At 28.7% G+C, this 26545-nt stretch overlaps 1 protein-coding gene across 7 annotated transcripts in view; it reads right to left on the bottom strand.

Annotated features, from left to right (window-relative positions):
- The window catches only part of LOC123268359 (TGF-beta-activated kinase 1 and MAP3K7-binding protein 2), a 57652-nt gene that overhangs the window by 10903 nt on the left and 20204 nt on the right, over nt 1-26545 (bottom strand). Inside the window, exons 1-8 of one of the 7 annotated variants that reach the window (XM_044733343.1) lie at nt 23748-23978; nt 13049-13184; nt 12444-12873; nt 10621-10947; nt 10185-10388; nt 4388-4539; nt 1096-1189; nt 296-553 (exon numbers count right to left, since the gene is read on the bottom strand). In XM_044733343.1, coding sequence (XP_044589278.1) covers nt 296-553; nt 1096-1189; nt 4388-4539; nt 10185-10388; nt 10621-10947; nt 12444-12873; nt 13049-13156 — 1573 coding nt within the window. In that variant the 5' untranslated portion in view covers nt 13157-13184; nt 23748-23978. Of the gene's footprint in view, nt 1-105; nt 554-1095; nt 1190-4387; nt 4540-10184; nt 10389-10620; nt 10948-12443; nt 12874-13048; nt 13185-23747; nt 23981-26545 lie in introns of those variants that run through there. The other 6 variants (XM_044733344.1, XM_044733342.1, XM_044733345.1 and 3 more) reach the window with 6 other exon arrangements.

The following is a 26545-nucleotide window of genomic DNA, read 5'->3' as shown; positions in this document are numbered from 1 at the left end:
TTACAACATTTCGTCAATTTTTTTAAAAAATAAATTTTTTCTCCAAAAAACGCTTGACTGATTGGTTTCAAATTTGTAATAAATATTTTTTAATTAATTAATTAATTTTTGCATTTAGGTATAACTCCTTAAATAAAACTAGAAAGTAAGGCATTATTATTAAAAAATTAAATATTAATTATTAATTATTAATAAGGCACGGGTAAAATCTAAACCCTGGACGTAGACTGCTTAGAAATAGAATTAGGCATCAAAGTCTGCGGGCGGCTCAACACCTGGGGACGGTTTCTCGTACCTGTGTCTTCAAGTTCTTTGAAGCGAGGCATCAGACAAACCTCGCAGATGTCAATCAACGGGTGGTTGTTAAAGGTACATTTCTCGCAGATCCACGAGGGCCCATCTTTATCCTCGTCTTCGTGAATATTCTGGCTCGGGTCCCAGGCCGGCGGGACACTCGGCAGAGGTGGAGGAGATGACGTGAACGCGGGGAGGTTTATTGACTGGCCGCGGTAAATTCCGTGGTAGAATTCTTCGTTGGTCTCTCCCAGAGGTACTGAAAAATATTAAATTTAAAAATTAATTTTAATGTAAATAATGATCCTTAAAAAATTGAAAATTTGGTAATTAAAAAAATTATTTATAAAAATTAAAATTTCAATTTTTATATTATTAAAGTAAGTACCATTATAAATAATTTTTTTTAATTTTTAAATCTCTGATTTTAGTGCAGTGTTATAAATAAAAATATCATTTTTAAAAATAAAAAATTTTTTCTAAATTATACTTTTGATAAACTTTAAATAGAAATTTTTATTAAATCTTTCTACTAAAATAAGCGAGTGTAAAATTTTTAAAGTTATTAATAAATTTTTTAATAATTATAAATCTTATTTTTTTAAACTACAGAAAAAATATTAATTTAAAAAAAAAAAAATCATAAGAAGTATTTTTTTTATAAAATTAAATTGTTTAAAATATTTTTTTTTAGGACCAATATTTTTGCCATAATATCAAAAATTTTATTTATTATAAATTGTTTTTTCAAATTTGCAGCAAAAATTTTGGCGCTATTTATTATTAAATATAAATATTCACCATTTGGATTTATACTTTTGTCGACTTCATTTGTCAACAGTCCACACTCAAGCTCCAGTTGATAAATTTCGCTTCTTAAATCTGAAGCGCGTTGCTGAAAAAAAAAAAAAAAAAAAATTAATTAAATTTTTTATCTAAAAATGTATTAAAAAAATAATTTTAGTAAAAATTAGACAAATTTTGTATGTCTAATTTATTAATTTAATTATTTAATTTAATCGGCTCTAAAACAAGGCAAGCTATTGAATATAAGCATTATTAAATTTCCTTATTAAAAAACCAATTGTAGACGGAAATTTTGCATTTTTGTAATTAATTAATTAATTAATTAATTTCAAATTATGTATTATTATTATATCGTCTTTACTTGTATAAGGTAAAAAACCCAATACCGGAACGATTTGACAATTATTATTTTATATTTTATCTCGTACTCAATCAAATTAAACAAACTTTTCTTTATTAGAAACCTCAATCTTTTTTTTACATAATAAAATATGAATGAAACTTTAAATTATATTGGAAATATTGAAAAAAAATGTTAATGATGTCAATAGTCTTAGATTTCTGACTTATCAAGGTCTCTTAATGGTTTTGCTAAGAAATCACTCGATGATCTTAAGCTCATAGAAACCTAATGGAAATACTTTTCACTAAAATTTTTTTTTTATGTATTAATACAAATACTAAGAATTCGATGCAATTAATTGATAATACAAAATAGACCCTATTGTTATTTAAAATTTACTGTTCGTCTATTGGTACACCCGAAATGAGCTAATACCCAGTATCGGAACAGTCAGCCATATTGATATTATTTATTTACATTTACGATATATACTGTGTTGATTGTTTACATCAAGCACAACAACAAAAGTTTTTGTGAAATAAAATTTAATACAGAAAGTAATTTTATTATAAAATTGTTTCAAATATTCGTAAATTTTAACTTGAAGAACAATAGTATATTTCTTACCTAGAGCAGGAAAATAAGAAATGTCTCAGATCACATGTAATTGTTGGCCGAGGCGAAGCCGAGGTCGACAAACATATGATCTAAGGCTTTCTTATTTCCTGCCCGTGGTGAGATAGTATACACCCCTTGGGAAGGAATATAAGAAGCCTCAGATCACATGTAATTGTTGGCCGAGGCGAAGCCGAGGTCAACAAACATGTGATCTCAGGTTTTCTTTTTACTTCCCAAGGGCTGTATAATATTTTTTGTCCGAGGAAGGAGGAAAGCGGCAACTTTGTTTAGCACAATGAGACCAAAGTTGCCACTTTCCGCCCAGAGGGCAAAAATACTATTTTTCTCCTCGACGGAGGCGGAAAGCGGCATTTTCATTTAGCGCAGCGGGCAGAAAATTGACGCTTTCCGCCCGGAGGGGAGAAAAAACAAATTTCTATTTTGAAATTTTCTTTTTACATAAGTGTCGTCAAGTATAAGGGGGCGTCCATAAATTACGTGAGGCATTTTTGAGAATTTTTAACCCCCTCCCCCTTGATAAGATTTCGTAAGATTTTCCTCAACTCCCTCCCCTCCCTAATCTCACGCGAGATTATTCAAAATTCATGTTTTGGCTGTAAACGGGTTGGATTATTGAGAAAAAAGTGCCATTCGGCTACACCCGACATGGATAGGTAGATTTCTTGTTTGAATATTGAAAAAACACGTTATTAAAAGGCCGTAATGTCCTAAAATTTATTTTTATTATATTTTTGCAAACAACGATATGAGACTGACTACAGCAAATAGATATTTAAAGACATCTATCTAAAAATAGGATTTTTACATATAAAAGTCATTTGATGATAAAAAGCTAAAATTTAATTTATTATTGATTTTTTTGAATTTTCTCAACTACGAAATGAATTGAAAAAAGTATTAAAAGTCGACAAACAATAGTTTAAATTAAAGATAATTAAACATATTATGACAAAATTGTATTAAAATTACGACATAAGACCGGTTACCACCGATAGATTTCTAAAGAAATCTATACCTAAAAATTAGTGAATCCTATCGATCAATAATCAAATTAAACAATCGAGCGCTACTTTGCTGCTCTGCAGGGTTCAGACGAATACGATAAACACTATTGTGTCAAATTTGGCCATATTTTATTATAGAAATACTATTTCACGCAATTTTACACTGTTTTCTGCTAGAGAAAAAATTACGTGATATTTGTTAAGATCCCCCTCCCCTCTCAGTGAGATTTGGTAAGATTTAGCTTGATCCACTCCCCCTAGAACACCTCACGTAATTAATGGACGGCCCCTAACCTCGAATCGTTTATTTTTTTTTTTAGATTTTTAGTAAAAATTTATTTGATTTTTAATATTAAATAATTATTGTTAGTTTCACTATGCATACATGTCATTTGAGTTCTGAATTAACTGCTTAATTTTTATAGGTAGTAGTAGGATGCCGAAAGTTAAGTCGAAGATAACATTTTATAAATTAGTTTTATAAATTCAGAAAAATTCACTTAAAGGATTATGATTTGTTAATTAAGTATTTAATTATTCCAGCTTACGAAAATCTGACTCTTTAGATTAGAAAAATTAGTTTTATTTATCGTTCCGGTGTTGTTTCAACCATATTCCGGTATTTGGACTAGGCATTTAAGGTGTTCCGATACTGGGTCTTTTAGACTTTTCAAAAACATGTTTTTAATATTAAATTAGCCAAAACTGATAAATTTAATTATTTTCGTGTAACTACATGTTTATTCTATATGATTGGATGAATTAATATTAATAATGAACCATTTGAATATTTTCTAAGTAATAAAACCAGTCATGTACCCTTCGTCGTTCCGGTATTGGGTCTTTTACCTTACCTATTTTTGTTTTACAAGACTGTAACTCCACTCGAGTGCCTCTATTGTTATCATATAACTCTCTTAATGTTATACTTTTAGCTTTCGCCCTTTCAACACTTGGTTTCTTTGCGTTCAACATATTATTTTCCACTTATAATCACACTGTGCTGCGACTGTGCCGACTTACGCGTTATAATCACTACCTGCATTTGCATTACGACCTTAAGTAGTATGGAGTGCTTTTATAATGACATTTTTACTTCCGTAACTACACGGAGAAAGCACAAAAAACCCGGTCGGTACAGAGGCTGGGGCAACGTAACGCACATATTCTCTTTATTTTATAATCACTGAAAACAGTGGTGCGTGCTGGAATCGAACCCTGGTCCCACTCTTTCGAAATGCAGGTACCGGGCCGATTAGGCTATTGCCAGCCTTTTATAAATTATGTAAATAAATATTACCTCCAGAGAAACAATAGGATAAACAGGTCCTTGAATAGCATGGATTTCTCTCTTAAGCGCCTCAAGTCGTCCTTTTTCTATTTTAAGCTCTCTGGAAAGTCTCTCCTTTCTCACCAGTTGCTCAGTAATTAGTTGCTTCTGACTTTCTGATACTAAAAAGAAATATACAATTAATAAAATTATCATATTTATCAAATAGGTATATAGTATATAAAATATAGTATATAGTATATAGTATATAGGTATATAGTATATAGTATATAGTATATATATATATAGTATATAAAAGTAAAATTAGCCGACGTTAAACAATTTTTTATTAGTTAAATTACAAGTAAAAAAAAATTTTTTTTTAATTAATTAAATTAGAACTAAAAAAATTCTTCTTGAAATCACTCGAAACACAAAGATCTGTAAAAAAAAAAAATTCGAGTATCCTAAAGCTAAAAGGGCGTAACTCAAGACATGCGCCCTTTTAGCTTTTAGAAAAGTAGCGCCTAAAGCTAAAAGGGCACATAAAAAAAATTTAAGTTGTCATAAAAAATTTTAATAAATAGCTTCACAAGACATAAAATAAAAAAGTTTAATGAATAAAAAAAAATAACAGCCGGTCCCTACACGGAAAAAACAAGATGACACTGGGTATCATCCCAGATTATACTCCGCGATATAATCACTTTTTTTTTCACCATAGTGTTTATATCTGTGGTGAAAAAAAATTTCAGATAGTAGCTTAAAAAAATCCAGATTATACACTGAGAAAACGGTTTGTTTGACTCAAATGCACAGATTTATTTGAAATGAATCAAAAATATTTATTTAATGTTAACAAATTTTTTTTATTTAAATATATATTACTTTGAATTAAATACTACTTCGTTTTGGATTATTTAATTGAATCGACTCATTTATTTCATTCAAATAAAGATTTGTTAACTATTAACAAATCTCGCTTCAAGTAAATTACGCTTGGTGTCGCTATTTTTTAATTTTATTTATTTATTTATTTATTGTTATTTGGCCATGGAGTCTAGGCTCCTTGCGGCCATCACAGATACAATTATTTAATACAAAAAGTATATGGTATAAATTTATAATCATATATAAAATATAAAAAGTAAAAAGTAAAAAGTAAATAATAATGCACTATCATCATCACATCATTACACATTTATCAATCATTTATCAATCAATCAGTTATTCTTTTAAATTCGACAGATAGAAATTAAAGCATGAACTCCGAAATTCCTTAAAAATACATTCATTTGTACAGTCTATTGGTAGTTTATTCCACGCCCTTATTGCGCTAACAATAAACGACTTATCATATTTAACACTATTACAGTTAGGAAGTACTAATAAGTCTTGTCTATCATCGCCTCTCCGGAATCTAGGTTCAATTGTAAGTAATTCCCTATGAAATAGAGGCATCTGACGCATTTTAATTGCCTTGCAAATCAAGCAGCAATAAAAGAATTCACGTCTAGTTTTAAGTGTAAGCCAGCCTAAATCACGGTAATACGGAGTAACATGTTCGTATCTGTTTATTTTAAAAATATAGCGCACAAAGGAATTTAACTTTCTCTGCATTTTAAGCTGTTGTTGTGCAGTTATATCGCTATAAACTGCAGCACAGTAATCAAAGATAGGCCGTATTAAAGTGATAACAAGTTTTTTCCTTGCGCGTAAATTAAAAATGTTACCATACATTTTTAATTGTGCAAGAGTTCTCATACATCTATAACATACATCATTTACTTGTTCAGACCATGATAATCTATCATCTAAGATTACTCCTAGGTATTTTACTGATTTAGAGAAGTTAATTTCTATGGAATTTATCTTAATTTTTAATGTAAGAATATTGTTGACATTTGACTTTTTTGTGACTAACCATTATTTCTTTTATATTTATTTTATTATAATATTAATTTACCTATTGATCTTAAAGAAATTTTATTTTTTCCGGTTATGATTTACTATTTTGTTTTTTTTTTTTTTCATTAAAATTTTTTTTTATAGGGTAAGTGTGGGTATTACTGCAGGTGTAGGTATTACTGCAGATTTTCTTGTTTTAATTATCAATAAATGGGTTATGACTTTTTTGATTAAAAAAAAATTATTTCTGTTAATTTAAACCTTTCGGAAAATAACTGCATAGTCGTTTTTTATATGTATGACAATTATTCAATTTGTTATTAATTAATAAAAATTAAGTAGTTACAGAAGTGAATAATTTTATCTTTTTTAAGAATTTCAGTGTAAAAAGAGGTGGTCGTAAAAAGTCTTTTTCTTTATATAAATGACCTAATTAATATAATTTTTACATTTAGAAGTTAGATAACCCTTTTTTAGAATCAAATGATTAATAAAAATTAGGAAAACGGTTGACCCTAAAGGCCATCCCTGCAACTTCCTGCTAATTCCGTTAATACCTGGCCGCTTTTTTGAGCTCTTCGAGCTCAAAAGTACAATCTGTATGTTGTTTTAAGCTCTCCGAGCTCAAAAAGATACCTTTTCTATGCTTTTGAGCTCTTTGAGCTCAAAAGTCTGATAGAAGTTTCATAGAACACTATTTTTTTAATGTTCATACCGCAATAACTTTTGAATGAATGAACCGATTTTTACGCGGTTGGCGGCATTCTACGCAGTTTTTTAAGCCTTATAAATAATTTCTAAGTTTTAATTCGTCAAACTAGAAATTTCGGAGTAACTCTGAAAAAACACTTTTTTCGGTTTTCTTTCGTTCACGATATCTCTCGAACGAATCAACCGATTTTGACCGGATTGGCGGCGATCGACGTGGTTTTTCAAGGGTGAGAGCTGATTAGTTTTTGGAATTGAACCTTTAAGCCGTTTAAAAGTTATTCCAAAAAAACCACATTTGAAAAAAAATTTTTTTTCAGTTTTTTGAAGATTTCTCAAAATCTATTGATCTGAATTGGTCCAAATAGTTTTTAAAATTTAAGTTTGGTCAAGCCCTTTCGAATGGCACCAACCGCGATGAAATCGGTCAAGCCGTTCAAAAGTTATAAGCGGTTCACATACTTTCACACACACACACACACACATACATACAGACATCGTGACAACCTCGCGGGGATAGTCAGGGAAGCTTCCTATGACCTTCAAACGTCGAGATCTGATGAAAACTCGATTTTTGCAAAACGGGGTGAAAACAATAACTTCCCGATTTTTGAAAATCTTCGATTTTCTTAGCGGGAAGTTAAAAATTAGGAAAACGGTTGACCCTAAAGGCCATCCCTGCAACTTCCCGCTAATTCCGTTAATACCTGGCCGCTTTTTTGAGCTCTTCGAGCTCAAAAGTACAATCGGTGTGTTGTTTTAAGCTCTTCGAGCTCAAAAAGATACCTTTTCTATGCTTTTGAGCTCTTTGAGCTCAAAAATCTGATAGAAGTTTCATAGAACACTATTTTTTGAATGTTCATACCGCAATAACTTTTGAATGAATGAACCGATTTTTACGCGCTTCGCGGCACTCTACATAGTTTTTAAGCTTTATCAATAATTTCTGAGCTTCAATTGGTCAAACTATAAATTTCGGAGTAACTCTGAAAAAACACTTTTTTCGGTTTTCTTTCGTTCACGATATCTCTCGAACGAATCAACCGATTTTGACCGGATTGGCGGCGATCGACGTGGTTTTTCAAGGTTGAGAGCTGATTAGTTTTTGGAATCGATCGGTTGAGCCGTTTAAAAGTTATCCCAAAAAAACCACTTCAGAAAAAATTTTTTTTCCTACTTTTTTTTAGATTTCTCCAAATTTCTCAAAATCTATCGGTCCGAATCGGTTCAAATTAACAGAAAATCTAAGTTTGGCGAAGCCCTTTCGAATGGCACCAACCGCGATGAAATCGGTTCAACCGTTCAAAAGTTATAAGAGGTTTACATACTTACACACACACACACACACACACACACACACACACACACACACACATACATACAGACATAGTGACACCCTCGCGGGAATAGTCAGGAAAGCTTCCTAGGACCTCAAAACGTCGAGATCTGATGAAAACTCGATTTTCGAAAAACGGGGTAAAACCAATAACTTCCCGATTTTTGAAAATTTTCAATTTTCTTAGCGGGAAGTTAAAAATTACATTTTGATCAGTCAAATTTATTTAATTAAGCATGCAGTAATTGGTACCGAAAAACCGCATGTGCGTGTATTACTGCAATTTTCTCAGTCGACTGCAGTAATAGAAGCGCCTCTATTTCTATATGTCTGTACCTATTACTGCGGACGCAAACACGGCTATTCTTACCTCTAAATAAGTGCGTGAATCAAGTTGTCTTGAAGTGAAAAATAAACTATGGATAAAATTAATAAAAAATCAAAAGTTAATAAACAAAAAAATAAAAAGTCGAGGCAAGTCCAGGAAAGCAATAATCAGTAAATTGTAAGATTACATCAATTAAAATTTACGAATTCTGGTCAATTAATAATACGTTAAGGCTGTGTTACTTATTATTTAGATTATGAAGAATTTTTGTTATTACATTAAACTAATAAATTTTCTTTTTGATAAGTTTTTGTTGATTTTTAAGTAAATCCTAAAATATAGCCGTTCTGCAGTAACTGGATCAGTTGCAGTAATGGACACGCAGTAATAGGAGCAAGCTACTTTAAGACCTGCAGTAATACATGCATTTAGACTTCTTTTTAAATGCTTATTATTTAACGAAAATATTTGTTTCTCTCATTGTTGATTTTATTTTGGGTTAATAATGAGTCAAACTTTTGTTTAAAAAAAAAAAGTTATTATTATCTTGAGAAAATTTTATAAAAATGCTTTCGAAGTGAGACTTACGAAAAAAACTGCAGTAATATCCACACTTACCCTATAATTTTTTATAAATAAAATTTTTTTATTTTTTTATAAAAATTTTTTTTACAAACACACGTTGTACTAATAAAACAAAACGGTGATGCCAGATCAGGTGATCAAAGAGCATCAAAGAGGTAGAACCTATCTATAGACCCCGCGTGGGTCAGGAATTTGTAAATATCTCCGACGCAAATGCGTAGGTGGGATTATAAAAGCCTAAAAGTATCACAAGCATAGATAATTAAATCATTTATATAATTCAAAATTAATTTATTATAAATCAACAATGAAATCTATCAAATTTCTTTTTGAAGCATTCGAAAAAAAAAAAAAAATTTTTTTTTTTGCTAAAAAAATCTTTTCAAAAAGAAACATTTAATGCCATCTGTTGGATATTTATTGAACTATTAAATTGTGGAGGGGGATTGCGACTACGGGTGTGTTGGCGCAACGAGCAAAGAGTGTGTTCTAAAACACAAGTACCACAAAAGCTTTTTTCACTAAATTTAGACAAAAATAAATACAATTAATTAATGTAATTAATATAATATCCTTAAAATAATTAAATACAAATATTTATTGGCTAAAAATAAATTTTTGCAATTAATTTTTTATTTTAAGAAAAAAAAATATTTTTATTTTAGGATTAGAAATTTTATTAAATTTTTTTAAAATTAATTTTTTAAATCAATTTTTTTTTTTTAATAATTTTTGTAAATTAATTTTTTTCTAATTAATTTTTTAAATTAATTTTTGGAAATTAATTATTTTAAATTGATTTTTTTTTAATCATTTTAATTAATTTTGTAAATTAATTGTTTAATTAAATTTTTTTCTTTTAAATTAGAAAAAAAAATATTTTAAGTATGTATTACATTTTTTTTAAAGCTTATAATGATTAAAATAATTATTTAATTAATTTAATACATTTAATAAATTACCTTGATGCAAAGAAAGACGACTGAGATCAACACTAATAGCATCTTTATAAGGACTAGACGGGAATGAAGAAACAGGACCGCTTGGAGTCGCAGGTAAACTACTGGGATTACTAACAATCCCAATAGCTGGAGCTGAAGGTGTCGTTGGTGCGCTCATTGTCGTCGTAGGACGTGGTAGCTGACTTGGAGGACCTACTGGTAATCCTGTAAAATTTTAAGTACTATGTAATATAAACAAAATATATACTTATTGGTACCACGACAAAATATCCCCCGACATAATGTCCTCGGTGTTAGTCTACTTTCGAATAAACACACACAAAATCCATGATAAAAGGGCACAACACGGTCACAAGCTTATGTGTTGTGATATTTTGTATAAAGGAGATTTTGTCGGAATCATACTTATTATCTGTTGGGAAAAATTTTAGGTTACCTGGAGGTTTATGAGAGCCAGAAGCCACAGGAATGAGGTTATTGGGCCTGGTACCCATAGGTGGCCTTATCCTCGCAGCGGCGACACTGCCAACATTCCCAGGACCGATGCTAATTTGCAAGCGGCTTTGGAACCCTCGGGGGTCTAAGGAGGAAGTTGAGTAGGTGAGACTAGATCCTTGGGACCTGATGTCGATTGGAGCTTGAGGCTCCGAGGAAGGCGGTCTCAGGGTCAGGCTGACTGAGGTGTAACTCCGTGTGTGGTCACTGAGGACTTCGCTCGAGTCAGGTTCGTTTCGTTTCTTAGAACTCTGGACTGTCCGGAAATCTAGAAAATTTAGTATACTTTTTATTTTTTATATATACATTTATAAAATATATATATTTTGAAGATATAAGCTCATCTCGATGTTACACTCATCAAGACCTTTAATTTGAGTACCCACATGCATTTTTGATATATTTTTCATATATACATATATATAATATATATAAATATATGAAAAATTGATGTGGGTACTTAAATGAAAGGTCTTGATAAGTGTAACATCGGGATGAGCTTATATCTTTAAAAATGTCAATAGTTGACAAAATACAAGATAATTTTTTAATTATTGACATTTTTTAAGATATAAGCTCACTCCGGCATTACACTCATCGAGACCTTTTATTTAAGTACCCACATGGCATTTTAATATATTTTTCATATATACATATATATAATATATATAAATATATGAAAAATTGATGTGGGTACTCAAATGAAAGATCTCGATGAGTGTAACATCGAGATGAGCTTATATCTTTAGAAATGTCAATAGTTGACAAAATACAAGATAATTTTTTAATTATTGACATTTTTTAAGATATAAGCTCACTCCGGCATTACACTCATCGAGACCTTTTATTTAAGTACCCACATGGCATTTTAATATATTTTTCATATATACATATATATAATATTTATAAATATATGAAATATATGAAAAATTGATGTGGGTACTCAAATGAAAGGTCCCGATGAGTGTAACATCAAGATGAGCTTATATCTTTAGAAATGTCAATAGTTCACAAGATACAAGGTAATTTCTTAATTATTAACATTTTTAAAGATTTAAACTCATTTCAATGTTACACTCATCGAGACCTTTCATTTGAGTACCCACATGGCATTTTTTAAATATTTTACATATATGGTATTTGTAAAATATATATGATATATATAAATATATGAAAAATTGATGTGGGTACTCAAATGAAAAGTCTTGATTAGTGTTACATCAGGATGAGTTTATATCTTTAAAAATGTCAATAGTTTACAAAATACAAGGTAATTTCTTAATTATTGACATTTTTGAAGATATAAACTCATTTCAATGTTACACTCATCGAGAGCTTTCATTTGAGTACCCACATCAATTTTTCATATATAAATTTATATAATATTTATAAATATATGAAATATATGAAAAATCGATGTGGGTACTCAAATGAAAGGTCTTGATAAGGGTAACATCGGGATAAGCTTATTTCTTTAAAAATGTCAATAGTTTACAAGATACAAGGTCATTTCTTAATTATTGACATTTTTTAAGATATAAGCTCACCCCGACATTACACTCATTGAGACCTTTCATTTGAGTACCCACATGACATTTTTTATATATTTTACATATCTACATATATATAATATATATAAATATATAAAATATATGAAAAATTGATGTGGGTACTCAAATGAAAGCTCTCGATGAGTATAACATCAGGATGAGCTTGTATCTTTAAAAATGTCAATATTTCACAAGATACAAGGTCATATCTTACCCCGATTACTTGCAGGACTGCAGGCAACATTGACATTAAGTTCGAACCCCGAGTTCAAATTCCTCACATTCCGGAAGTTATCCGGACTCGCCGAGGAATCATCGAAGAAGCCTCGGGTGGAGTAAGCTGCCGGGGCAGAAGATGGCGCTGGTCTTCCAGGAGTCTGGCTGGAAGAAATCGGCGGTAATGGCGGAAGAACTCGCCGAGCCGCGTGCAAGGGCGACCTGAAAGGTCCGATGTCCAGAGAAACTGGTCGGTGGGCCTTCGGCTTCTGGTGGAGACTTTGAAGAGTCTTTTGGGGGTCTTCGGGCAGACTCATACCCCGCGGGAGGTTCAAATCCGGAGCTGGAGGGGGAAACGCTCCAGGAGAGGGCCTCAGTTCTTGAGTCAAGCGCAAACTCTCGGTGCATGTCTCTCTGTCGTGGCTGTTCTGCAACATCAAGTTAAAAGTCAGCAGCTGCTAAGAATAATTTTTTAAAAATTAATTTATCAATCCTCGTGCTGTTAATCCTGGATTAAATGATAATTTAACACAGTCTCATTATTAATTAATTAAATTTTATTATTTAGTAGCGGGATTTGGAGGTTAGAGGTCGCCGATCTACCTGGGCAATGCACTGGGAAACAACGTGATCCGGTAGGCCAGGAAACTGCTGCTTCAACTCATGGAACAGCTGCATGATGGCGATGTTAGAGCAGTGGCAGTCCCCCATCGTAGGACCCCATCCTGGTATAGCCTACCTGTATTTATTTTTTTATTTATTTTTAAGGTACTGTTTTTTTTTTTTATTATTTATCATTTATCATTATCATTCATTAATTGTTATAATTAATTTTATTTATTTTTATATATTATTAATTTTATTCATATTTATTTTATTTTATTTATTTTTATATATTATTAATTTTATTCATTTTTATTTTAATTTATTTATTTTTTCCCGCTAATTTTTCACTGAAGAATGGAGAAATTTTTAAATAGTTTTGACACGCCGCGCCATCTAGCGAGTTTTTTAGTCACTAAAATTAAAAGGCGCAGTATTAAGATATTCAATATGGCCGCCGCTAACGGCTCACCGTATTTAGAACTTTTTTTGCGATTATAAATAAACTAAGTGAGGAAATAATGTAATTTTTTTGTAAAATCCTGCAAAATACTTCTTAGAATTATTGAGAAAAAAAATTAAATTGATTGGTCGAGTTTTTTCAGCGATATTTATAAAGAAACATTTGTTATGGTAAATGGCGGAGAATATTAAAGGTATCATGGATATTTTTTGTGATAATGAAAAAGAATATTTAGTTAAAATTGATCTAATTATTTATAAATTTTCTTTTAACTTAGTAATTAAGTGCAAAATTTTTATTTGAAAATTAAAAAAAAATTGTTTACTAGTTTTGACCTACAGCGCCATCTAGCGAGTTTCTTAGGTAGTAAAATTAAAAAGCAGGGTTATAAGATACCCAATATGGCCGCCGTTAACGGCTGGCCGTATTTAGAGCTTTTTGTGCGATTATAAATAAACTAAGCGAAGAAATATTGAAATTTTTTTTAAAAAACCTATAAAATAGCTTTTAGAATTGTTAAGAAAAAAAATTGGATTTATTGGTTGTGTTTTTTAAGAGATATTTATAAAGAAAAATTTGATATGATAAGTGACGAAGAATATAAAAGGTATAATTATTTTTTAGACTAACTAACTAATTATTGTTCCGACCTATGACTAACTTCAAAACTTTCATGTATTTTATTTTAGAGGATAATTTTTTTTCAGCTTAACAATGAAGAAATAATAAAGTAAGAAATTTTTAATAGAAAAATATAATACATTTTCGACTAGTTTTGCCACGCAGCGCCATCTAACGAGTTTATTAGCTACTAATAATAACAGGTTGAATTATAAGAGATTCAATATGGCCGCCGTCAACAGCTCACCGTATTTAGAGCTATTTTTGCGATTATGAATAAACTAATCGAAAAAATAAGACAATTTTTTTGTGAAAACCTGCAAATGGCTCTTAGAATCGTTGAGAAAAAAAATTAAATTGATTGGTTGTGTCTTTTAAGAGATATTTATAAAAAAAAATTTGTTATGGTAAGTGACGAATCATTAACTAGTCTTAACTACGCAGCACCATCTAGCGAGTTTCTTTGGTACTAAAAATAAAAACTGAGTCTTAAACGTTCAATATGGCTGCCATTAACGGCTCGCCGTATTTAGAGCTATTTTTCTGATTATGAATAAACTAATCGCGGAAAAAATGTAATTTTTTTTTCAAAAATCTGCAAAATAGCTCTTAGAATTGTTGAGAAGAAAAATTGAATTTTTCAGTTGTCTTTTTTAAGAGATATTTAAAAAGAAAAATTTGTTATAGTGACGAAGAATATTAAAGGTATAATTATCCCGACAATAAAAATACATGAGAGTGTGAAGTTAGTCAATAGTCGAAACTCGCAAAAAAATAGGACCTGATTTCTCATTAGTTAAAATTAAGGCGCGCGCATAGCGCGCTATTCAAGTTTCTAGTTTTTTAGAATAAAAATTGACCTTATTTTTTTTTAGCTTGAAATAACGAACTAAAAAAATTTTTTTTAACTAATTTTCAATTAACCAAAAAAAGCGTTCTTCTAGTTTTGACACATAGCACCACCTAGCGAACTTTTTAGCTACTAAAAATAAAAATCTGAGTTATAAGACATTCAATATGGCGGCCGTTAACGGCTCGCCGTATTTATAGCTATTTTTCTGATTATGAACAAACTAATCGCGGAAAAAATGTAATTTTTTTTTCAAAAATCTGCAAAATAGCTCTTAGAATTGTTGAGAAGAAAAATTGAATTTTTCAGTTGTCTTTTTCAAGAGATATTTAAAAAGAAAAATTTGTTATAGTGACGAAGAATATTAAAGGTATAATTATCCCTACAATAAAAATACATGAGAGTGTGAAGTTAGTCAATAGTCGAAACTCGTAATAAAATAGGACCTGATTTCTCATTAGTTAAAATTAAGGCGCGCGCATAGCGCGCTATTCAAGTTTCTAGTTTTTTAGAATAAAAATTGACCTAATTTTTTTTTAGCTTGAAATAACGAACTAAAAAAATTTTTTTTAACTAATTTTCAATTAACCAAAAAAAACGTTCTTCTAGTTTCGACACATAGCACCATCTAGCGATTTTTTAGCTACTAAAAATAAGAGACTAAGCTATAAGTAATTCAATATGGCCGCCGTCAACGGCTCGCCGTATTTAGAGCTATTTTGGCGATTATAAATAAACTAATCGAGAAAAAAATGTAATTTTTTTTCAAAAACCTGCAAAATGGCTCTTAGAATTGTTGAGAGGATAAATTAAATTTATTGGTCGTATTTTTTTAGAGATATTTATGAAGGAAAATTTGTTATGGTAAGTAAAGAAGAATATTGAAGGTATGATTATTTTATAGAGCAAATTTCCTTCAGCTTGACAATGAAGTAAAACTTCTTAAGCATATTGAAAGTGTCCCAAGTATCAAACACACCTGTCAGTGTCACACAATGAAGATAATTGCGTCATACAATGAATACCAGTATATTTCACAAGTCGCCAGGAAAATAACGCAATGACAATAATTGTCAACTGAGATGGAAACAGTGAAATTAAACGCACAAATTTTAGCGTACTGGACCACAAATTACGAACAAGTACTCATAGAGTGTCATAGGGGAGGATAATGGTTCATAACCAGATCATTTATCTTGAGACTTGTCCTCCCGTTAGGCTATTTTATTTTGCCTCTTGGCTTGTGTGTGTGGGTGATATTATTCACAAAACACCATTAAAATTGGTATTGCTCGTTAAATCCAACAGAATAGCTTCCTGTTGAGCTGCTCGGTGTTTTGGATGAGATATGCGTTTTAACAAAATTTAGGATCCACCTGCCGACTTAGCAATCGCCGAAGAGCTATCCAGCGACAACTATGCGGATTTATTTATATTATTACGCAGCAAATAGTTAATTCAATTTGTTACGGAGTTAAATCCTAAGCCAATTTATTGCTGCCAGAATTTGTAAATCTAGAATATAAATTATTAATAATCATTTTTATTTTTGTGCAAGTCGGCTTAATTGATAAATAGTCGGTATTTATTTTAATTTAATTTGTTAGACACATTTGCATGTCCATAAAAAAAAAGCAAATTCCAGTCTGTCGGGTTAAGAGATATTTGTGTCATGAAAATACTGAGACTGCAAGTCTGGCTTAAGTCTTTTGAATGTTGGCGACGGTTTAAAAAAAATATAAAATAAATAAAGTTTAGGTGGAGAAGAACAAGATCAAAACGAATTACAAGAACAACAAGAAGAAAGTAAATGGATACTTGCATACCACTATTTTACTTTTTTTTTACTTTTATTTTTACGTTTTAACGTTTAGGAATTCTAGATGAAGAAAACTTGAGTTGTATGTCGACACGGAATTTATTGTCGTGATTTATCTTCTTGCTTTCCTTTAATTAGTTTAAATTATTATTTCTTCTTTTAATTTAATTTATTTTTTATGGTTTTTTATTTCTTCTTTTGATTTTAGTGTTTTTTGTTCGTATTTTTCATTTATTTTTATAAAAATTTTTTATCAAAAAATTTCCTTAATCATTTTTTGATCATTTCTTCTTTAATAATTTCTTTAAATAAAATTTATATGATCAATAATATTTCTCCTTCAATTATTTTGGATATTTCTTCTTTAAAATTTTATTTCTTCTTTAATAATATTTTCTATCAAAAGATTTCTTCTTTAATAATTTTTATTTTTCTAAGAAATTGATTTATCTAATAATATTTCTTCTTTAATTATTTTTAATATTTCTTCTTTAAAATTTTATTTCTCCTTTGAGAAAATTTTGTATAAAAATTTTCTTGGATCATTATTATTTTTTTAAGAAATTTTTTCAAAATTTCTTTGACTAATAACATTTCTTCTTTAATCATTTATATTATTAACATAACAAGAAAAATTTTGTGGACAGTGTATTTATATGATAAAATGGGTTTTTATGATTAAATTTGGTATCATTAAAAAGGTCTTGACCTGGAGTTGTGCCTTTTCAAAATTTCATATCATTTTCACCATTAGTCAATTTATGATGATAAGTATTTAGACTGCATTCGAAAATGTTCTATCTCTCGATACATAAATAAGAAATGACCTTGTATCTTGTGAACTATTGACATTTTTAAAGATATAAGCTCACCCTGACAGTACACTCATCAAGACCATTCATTTGAGTACCCACATGCATTTTTGATATATTTTTCATATATAAATATATATAATATATGTAAATATATGAAAAATTGATGTGGGTACTCAAATAAAAGCTCTTGATGAGTGTAACATCGGGATTACTTTATATCCTTAAAAATGTCATTCGTTAAAAAAGTACAGTGCAAATTAACAATATATAAGATACATAATTAAGAAATGACCTTGTATCTTGTGAACTATTGACATTTTTAAAGATATAAGCTCACCCTGACAGTACACTCATCAAGACCATTCATTTGAGTACCCACATGCATTTTTGATATATTTTTCATATATAAATATATATAATATATATAAATATATGAAAAATTGATGTGGGTACTCAAATAAAAGCTTTTGATGAGTGTAACATCGGGATGACTTTATATGCTTAAAAATGTCATTCGTTAAAAAAGTACAGTGCAATTTAACAATATATAAGATACATAATTGAGAAATGACCTTGTATCTTGTGAACTATTGACATTTTTAAAGATATAAGCTCACCCTGACAGTACACTCATCAAGACCATTTATTTGAGTACCCACATGCATTTTTGATATATTTCTCATACATAAATATATATAATATATATAAATATATGAAAAATTGATGTGGGTACTCAAATAAAAGCTTTTGATGAGTGTAACATCGGGATTACTTTATATCCTTAAAAATGTCATTCGTTAAAAAAGTACAGTGCAATTTAACAATATATAAGATACATAATTAAGAAATGACCTTGTATCTTGTGAACTATTGACATTTTTAAAGATATAAGCTCATCCTGATGTTACACTCATCAAGACCTTTCATTTGAGTACCCACATCAATTTTTCATATATTTCATATATTTGGCTATATTATATATATGAATATATGAAAATATATCAAAAATGTATGTGGGTACTCAAATGAAAGCTCTTGATGAGTGTAACATTAAAATGAGCTTATATCTTTAAAATATATATTATATATATGTATATATGAAAAATATATCAAAAATGCATGTGGGTACTCAAATGAAAGCTCTTGATGAATGTAACATCTGAATGAGCTTATATATTTAAAAACGTCAATAATTAAGAAAGTACAGTACAATTTAACAAGTCATTAATTAATAAAACAAATTTTTATTTATTTATAGTTCATAAGTCACGGCAGTCACATAGTGACAGCAAGGTTGCTAGTTTTTATTATTTCTTCGTTTAATTCTGATATCTTCTTTTTAAATACTATTTATTTCTTTTTATAATTAAATTTCTTCTTTAATAAACTTTTTATCTCTTCATTTGAATATATCTTCTTTTTCGATATTTTTATATTTCTTCTTTGATGAAATTTCCTATTAAAAATGTTCTTCTTTGATCCTTTTTATTATTTCTTCATTTAATTCTAATATCTTATTTTTTCAAAGTTTTTATTTCTTCTCACAATTAAATTTCCTCTTTAATAAGCTTGTTATTTCTTCATTTAATTTCAATATCTTATTTTACGATATTTTTATATTTCTTCTTTAATTAATTTTCTATAAATAATATTTCTTCTTTAATAAAATCTTTCTACTTCTTCATTTAATTTAAATATCTTTTTTTTTTTATATTTTTATTTCTTCTTTCACAAAACTTTTTAGAATAAAAATTTTATGAATATTATATCAAATATATAAATATTTCTTTTTTAATAAAACTTTTTATTTCTTTATTTAATTTCAATACTTTTTTTTTTTTTTTTTAATTATTTTATTTCTTCTTTTACAATTTTTGCATTTCTTCAACAAAAATTTTTTATCAAAAAATTTCTTCTTTTATTTATAATTTATTTCTTCTTTAATAAAAAAATTTCTCCTTTTTCCAAAAATGACAAAATTCTTATTTTTAAAAAACAATTTCTTCTTTTGAACATCCCAAAGAAATTTCTCAATATTTATCCAATGATATGACAAAAATAAAAAAAAAATAGAATGAAATGAAACCTAAGAATAATAATTGACGTGTGACGTTTTTAAATAAGCTTAAGCAAAAGCTTTTTTGTAAGATCTCCCAAAAATAAACTTCAACCTGAAAATAATATTGACTTATTTTTCTTTAAAAAAACTATAAAACTTTTCAATTTTCCTCCTCAAACTATTTCTTCTTCTTCTTCTTCAGCTTTTTCTATCTAACTAACGTCAAAAATCGACAACAAATGATAAAAATAGTTAATTATAAAGTCTATAAATATAAATATTAAATTTGTAGTTCTTTGAATTAGTTACGATGGCGCACGTGATCAGCGAGTTGTAAAACCAACCCACAAAAAACAGTTTCACTGTAAACCGCCGCGCCAAGTACACATCCAACTATTGTTACAAACTATAATAATTCAATTTTTACAAAAAACTATTGAATCGAAAAAAAAAAACGAAGTACAAAAAATTTTTTAGATTAAAAAAATATTAAAGACAGTAAATATTAAGGAAAAAAATTTAATGTATTTGGTGAACATCATTCGAATACTTTCATTATCCACAGTTTTTAAAATTGACTAGAATTTGAATTTGCGCGCGCAAGCGCGCGTCTGACTATAGCATTTGCATATATTTCCATGCTTATGATATATTCGACCAATCACGTTACGAATAGTTTGATGCCACATACATTTCATCTCAATTTTATATTAGGATACTTGTAGTGTGAATTGTATAGCACACCAAGTACAATAAATTTTTTTCCTTAGTATTTACTGTCTTTAATGTTTTTTTAATCTAAAAAATGTTTTGTACTTCGTTTTTTCTTTTCGATTCAATAGTTTTTTGTAAAAATTGAATTATTATAGTTTGTAACAATAGTTGGACGTATACTTGGCGCGGCGGTTTACAGTGAAACTGTTTTTTGTGGGATATATCTTTTTTTTGTAGAGTATATTAAGTGACATAATCAAATATTTTATAAATATTTTAAAATTCCAAATATGTACTTCTCAAGTAATTCAGCTGATTCTTTATGCATGAATTTTTGTAATAATTTAATTACAAACAAAATTACTACAATACTTTAAATGACGCGCGTGACTAACCAATGTGACATTTAAAATATAGCGGTAATGATTTTGTGGCTCCACCTACATGTCATATATTGAAATGTTAAACTAAAGACCAACTACTTATATCGGCGCTAAGTTCAGTACTTAGTATATTAGGGGGCGTCCATTAATTACGTGAGGTGTTCTAGGGGGGGAGTGGATCATGCTAAATCTTACCAAATCTCACTTAGGGGGAAGGGGGGGGGGATCTTACACGGAAAAAAAATCCTATGAAAAATTACAATAGTAACATCGTAATCCAGGACTAGACTTTCAGTAACTTGATTTTTACGATGCTGCCGTCTACAGAATACAATTTGAATTATTGAAAATTACGATGTTATTTAGTAAATTTTTTTTTCGCAAGAGCAAGTGAATAAGGACGCATACTATATGTTTTAATAAAAGAGAGACAGAGTCCAGTAGTTTGCGACGCCACCACCGAAAGATGACCAACTACTGTATCGAGGGTCTTATTATGTGACTGAACAGAAACTTTAGATATTCCTTCCGATAGTGTAAGGGGATAAACCTTGGACTTCTGGCGGAGAGGATACTGGGGTCGATTCCTCGGTGATACAGAATTATTTTTTCGATGATCTAAACTTGTTTTTAATTTGAGTGATAGAAATTTACGATGTTGCATCGTATAAATTACGATGTTTGAGTTCTGGTCCGGCACTACAATGTCCTATACTAAAAATTACGATGTTTTCATTGTAATTTTTCGTACAATTTTCTTTCCGTGTAACAAATATCACGTAATTTTTTCTCTAGCAGAAAACAGTGTAAAATCGCGTGAAAAAGTATTTCTATAATAAAATATGGCCAAATTTGACACAATAGTATTTGTCGTATTCGTCTGAACCCTGCAGAGCAGCAAAGTAGCGCTCGATTGTTTAATTTGATTATTGATCGATAGGATTCACTAATTTTTTAGGTATAGATTTCTTTAGAAATCTATCGGTGGTAGCCGGTCTCATGTCGTAATTTTAATACAATTTTGTCATAATATGTTTAATTATCTTCAATTTAAACTATTGTTCGTCGACTTTTAATACTTTTTTCAATTTATTTCGTAGTTGAGAAAATTCAAAAAAAAATCAATAATAAATTAAATTTTAGCTTTTATCATCAAATGACTTTTATAAGTAAAAAATCCTATTGTTAAGAAAAAACGTGTTTTTTTCAATATTCAAACAAGAAATCTACCTATCCATGTCGGGTGTAGCCGAATGGCACTTTTTTTCTCAATAATCCAACCCGTTTACAGCCAAAACATAAATTTTGAATAATCTCGCGTGAGATTAGGGGAGGGGGGAGGGAGTTGAGGAAAATCTTACGAAATCTTATCAAGAGGGGAGGGGGGGTTAAAAAATTCTCAAAAATGCCTCACGTAATTTATAGACGCCCCCTTAACTACTTAGATAGTAAAATAACAGGGTTAAGTGGTGCCAACTTGAAAATAAGAAAATTCGCCCTAAATTTGTAAAATCTCTCGTAGAATCGAAAACAGGCGCAAGCAAAAGTTTTCAAACTGGCGATATATTAAATAATTGTTAAGATCCAATAATTTTTTGTAATATATGCATAATTGGTAAAAAGAAACTTATTAACAATGATGTCAAGTGTTAGTGTCTTAGAAATAATAAAAAAATTAGAAAAACGGTTGACCCTGAAGGCTATCCCTGCAACTTCCCGCTAATTCCATACTTAGGCGCTTAAAATTGCACCAATGACGTTTTTGAGCTCTTCGAGCTCAAAATATACAATTTATGGGTTATTTTGAGCTCTCCAAGCTCAAAGAGATTGCTTTCCAATGCTTTTGAGCTCTTCGAGCTCAAAAGTCTGATAGGGATTTGATGACACTATTTTTTGAATTTTTAAACCGCAATAACTTTTGAATGAATAAACCGATTTTCACGCGGTTGGCAGTATTCAACGCAGTTTTTGAAGCTTTACAAAGAATCTTAAATTTTGAATTGATCGCACTAGGAATTTTGGACTTATTCCGAAATAACACTTTTTTCGGTTTTCTTTCGTTCACGATATCTCTCGAACGAATCAACCGATTTTGACCGGACTGGTGGCGATCGACGTAGTTTTTTTAAGGTTAAGAGCTGATTAGTTTTTGGAATTGAACCATCAAGCCGTTTAAAAGTTATTCCAAAAAAACCACATTTGAAAAAAATTTTTTTTCAGTTTTTTGAAGATTTCTCAAAATCTATTGATCTGAATCGGTCCAAATAGTTTTCAAAATCTAAGTTTGGTCAAGCTCTTTCGAATGGCACCAACCGCGATGAAATCGGTCAAGCCGTTCAAAAGTTCTAAGCGGTTCACATACTTTCACACACACACACACACACACACACACACATACAGACACCGTGACAACCTCGCGGGGATAGTCAGGGAAGCTTCCTGTGACCTTCAAACGTCAAGATCTGATGAAAACTCGGTTTTTGCAAAACGGGGTGAAAACAATAACTTCCCGATTTTTGAAAATTTTAAATTTTTTTAGCGGGAAGTTAAAAATATAGAGCTAAATATGTGAGGAGGTTATGTTGACATATGATGAGAGAATAGAGACACGTTGTCTCACGCCATATATTGGACGTGTACTTGGCGCGAGACACTATCGTGTCTCCGGATCGGTAATTCAGGAGAAAACAATGAATGAATTGACGTTCACCTGGACAATAAAAGTTAAGTATAAAAATATAAATTACTTCAATTATAAACTCGGTGAGAAGAAACTGTTTAATTTTTAAAGTTAAATATTTCTTCTTTCGTTTTAGAAAAATTTTTAGGTCAAATTACAAGTAAGTAAATAACCTGCAAATTTTTTTATTTTTTTTATATAATAATAACAATAATTAATTAATTAGTTTTACTTTTTAATTACAGATAAATAAATTACTAAAGAAGAAATAATTTTTTACAAATAAATAACTTACCGGACCATCGAGATGTCGCACTTGATTTAACACTTGAATAATTATTATTTTACAACACAATTTTATAAATTTAAAAAACTTTTAATTAATAATTAATAATTCTTAATTATTATTTTTTTATAGACACAAACATCACTTATAATAAACACTTGTAGTTTTATATTTATAATAATAATTAAACGCAATTCTATCCTGAGGTAATTACGACGACTGTCCGAACAGCTACTGATCAGCTGTGAGATTTTTTACTGCGCAAGTCATTTTTATATATACGTAATTTATTATAATTTTTTTTTTTTTATTTTATTAATTAATAAAAAAATATTTCTTCTTTTATTATTATTAATTTTATTTATTAAAATTTTTTTGAGAAGAAATAATTTTGTTTTTTTAATTGTTATTATAAGCGGATTATTTTTTAGGTTGGACTTTGTACTGACTCCGGTGGTGGCAGCAGTGGGCGCTCAAATAAAATATAATACTGAAGTTAGCCGTCAGCTGTCAATTTTAAGAATTTTTTTAATAAATAAATTACAATAAAAAATTCTTCTAAAAATTACGAGTTGAAATTTTTTATAAATGAAAATTAAGTTAGCCGACATTTAAAAACTTTTAGAATTTTTTTTTCATTGAAAAAAATATTACATAAAAATAAAAAAAAAAATTTCATTTGTAAAAAACTTGAAAAACTATAAGTGCATTTTTTTAAAAATATTTTTTAGTTTTAATTTAATAAATAAAAAAAAATTAAAAAATTAAAAATGGCGGCTAACTTTAATGTGGAACTTTTTAATTAAATTTTTTTTTATTATAATTTAAATATTTTTGTAAAATTCTGGAAATATTTTTAATATCTATCAACTTCAGTGTCATGAATTTATTAACAGTCTATATACATTGTAATATTTATAATTTTTTATTTAAGGTAAGAGTATTTTTTTTTTAGACTTTAATTTTTAATAATTTTTTTTTAAAGAAATTGAAGTTTTTATTAAATTTTGGTAATGAAATTTTTAATACTGGCAATTTTTGAAAATTTTATTGCAAAAATGTTTTAAAAGTTTACTTATATACTTTTTTTTTAAATTTATAAAAATGAAAATAATTGTAATTTAAAATTTGTTTTTTTAATGGAGATAATAATAATATTGCATATTAAAAAATCAAAGAATTTTTTTTTAATTATGAAATTTAATTAAGGGGAGAAATAATTAATGTAATTTTTGGTAATTTTAATATTTAAATTTTACAAAATAATTTATATTTTTTTTTATTATCTATATTATTAAGAGGATAAATGACCTTGTATTTCGTGAACTATTGACATTTTTAAAGATATAAGGTCATCCTGATGTTACACTCATCAAGACCTTTCATTTGAGTACCTACGTCAATTTTTCATATATTTATGTATATTATATATATGTACGTATGAAAAATATATCAAAAATGCATGTGGGTATTCAAATGAAAGCTCTTGATGAGTGTAACACCAGGATGAGTTTATATCTTGAAAAATGTCAATAGTTAAGAAATGACCTTGTATTTTGTAAACTATTGACATTTTTAAAGATATAAGCTCATCCTGACATTACGCTTATCGAGACCTTTCATTTGAGTACCCACATCAATTTTTCATATATTTTATATATTTATATATATTATATATATGTATATATCAAAAATATATAAAAAATGCATGTGGGTACTCAAATGAAAGCTCTCGATGAGTGTAACATCAAAGTGAGTTTATGTCTTTAAAAATGTCAATAGTAAAGAAATGACCTTGTACCTTGTAAACTATTGACATTTTTAAAGATATAAGCTCATTATGATGTTACACTCATCAAGACCTTTCATTTGAGTAACCACATTATATTTTATATATTTATATATATATTATATATATATATATATATATATATATATATATATAAGAAATGCATGTGGGTACTCAAATGAAAGCTCTCGATGAGTGTAACATTAAAATAAGTTTATGTCTTTAAAAATGTCAATAGTTAAGAAATGACCTTGTATCTTGTAAACTATTGACATTTTTAAGGATATAACCTCATTATGATGTTACACTCATCAAGACCTTTCATTTGAGTACCCACATCAATTTTTCATATATTTATGTATATTATATATATGTATGTATGAAAAATATATCAAAAATGCATGTGGGTACTTAAATGAAAGGTCTTGATGAGTGTAGCATTGAAATGAGCTTATATCCTTCATAATTGTCAATAGTTAAGAAAGTAGAGGGCATTTTAACAAATATCTAGTGAACTATTGAAGTTTTTAAAGAAATAAGCTCATCCTGATGTTACACTTAACGAGACCTTTCATTTGAGTACCCACATCAATTTTTCATATATTCATATATATTATATATATGTATGTATGAAAAATATATAAAAAATGCATGTGGGTACTCAAATGAAAGCTCTTGATGAGTATAACATCAGAATGAGTTTATATCTTCAAAAACGTTAATAGTTAAAAAAGTACAGTGCAATTTAATAAAAATCATTATTTAATAAAGCACAATTTTATTCATTTATAGTACACAAATCTTATTAAAATTCTAAGCGAAAATTTATTTTTAAAAAATTTAATATTTCTTCGTTGACTTTTTTTTTTATTATTTCAATTTATAATTTTTTGAAATACATCAAATTAATTTTTAGATTTTTATAATAATTTTTATTACAAAAATCTCAAAAAATTCTTCTTATATTATGAAAAAATTGTTTATAAATTTTTCACAAAATACTTCTTCCCTAGCGGAA

The sequence above is a fragment of the Cotesia glomerata genome, linkage group LG7 (genome assembly GCF_020080835.1).
Source record: "Cotesia glomerata isolate CgM1 linkage group LG7, MPM_Cglom_v2.3, whole genome shotgun sequence".
Classification (NCBI taxonomy): Eukaryota; Metazoa; Arthropoda; class Insecta; order Hymenoptera; family Braconidae; genus Cotesia; species Cotesia glomerata.
The sequence above is the reverse complement of the archived record's forward strand: the minus strand, read 5'-3'. Positions and strand labels throughout refer to the sequence as shown.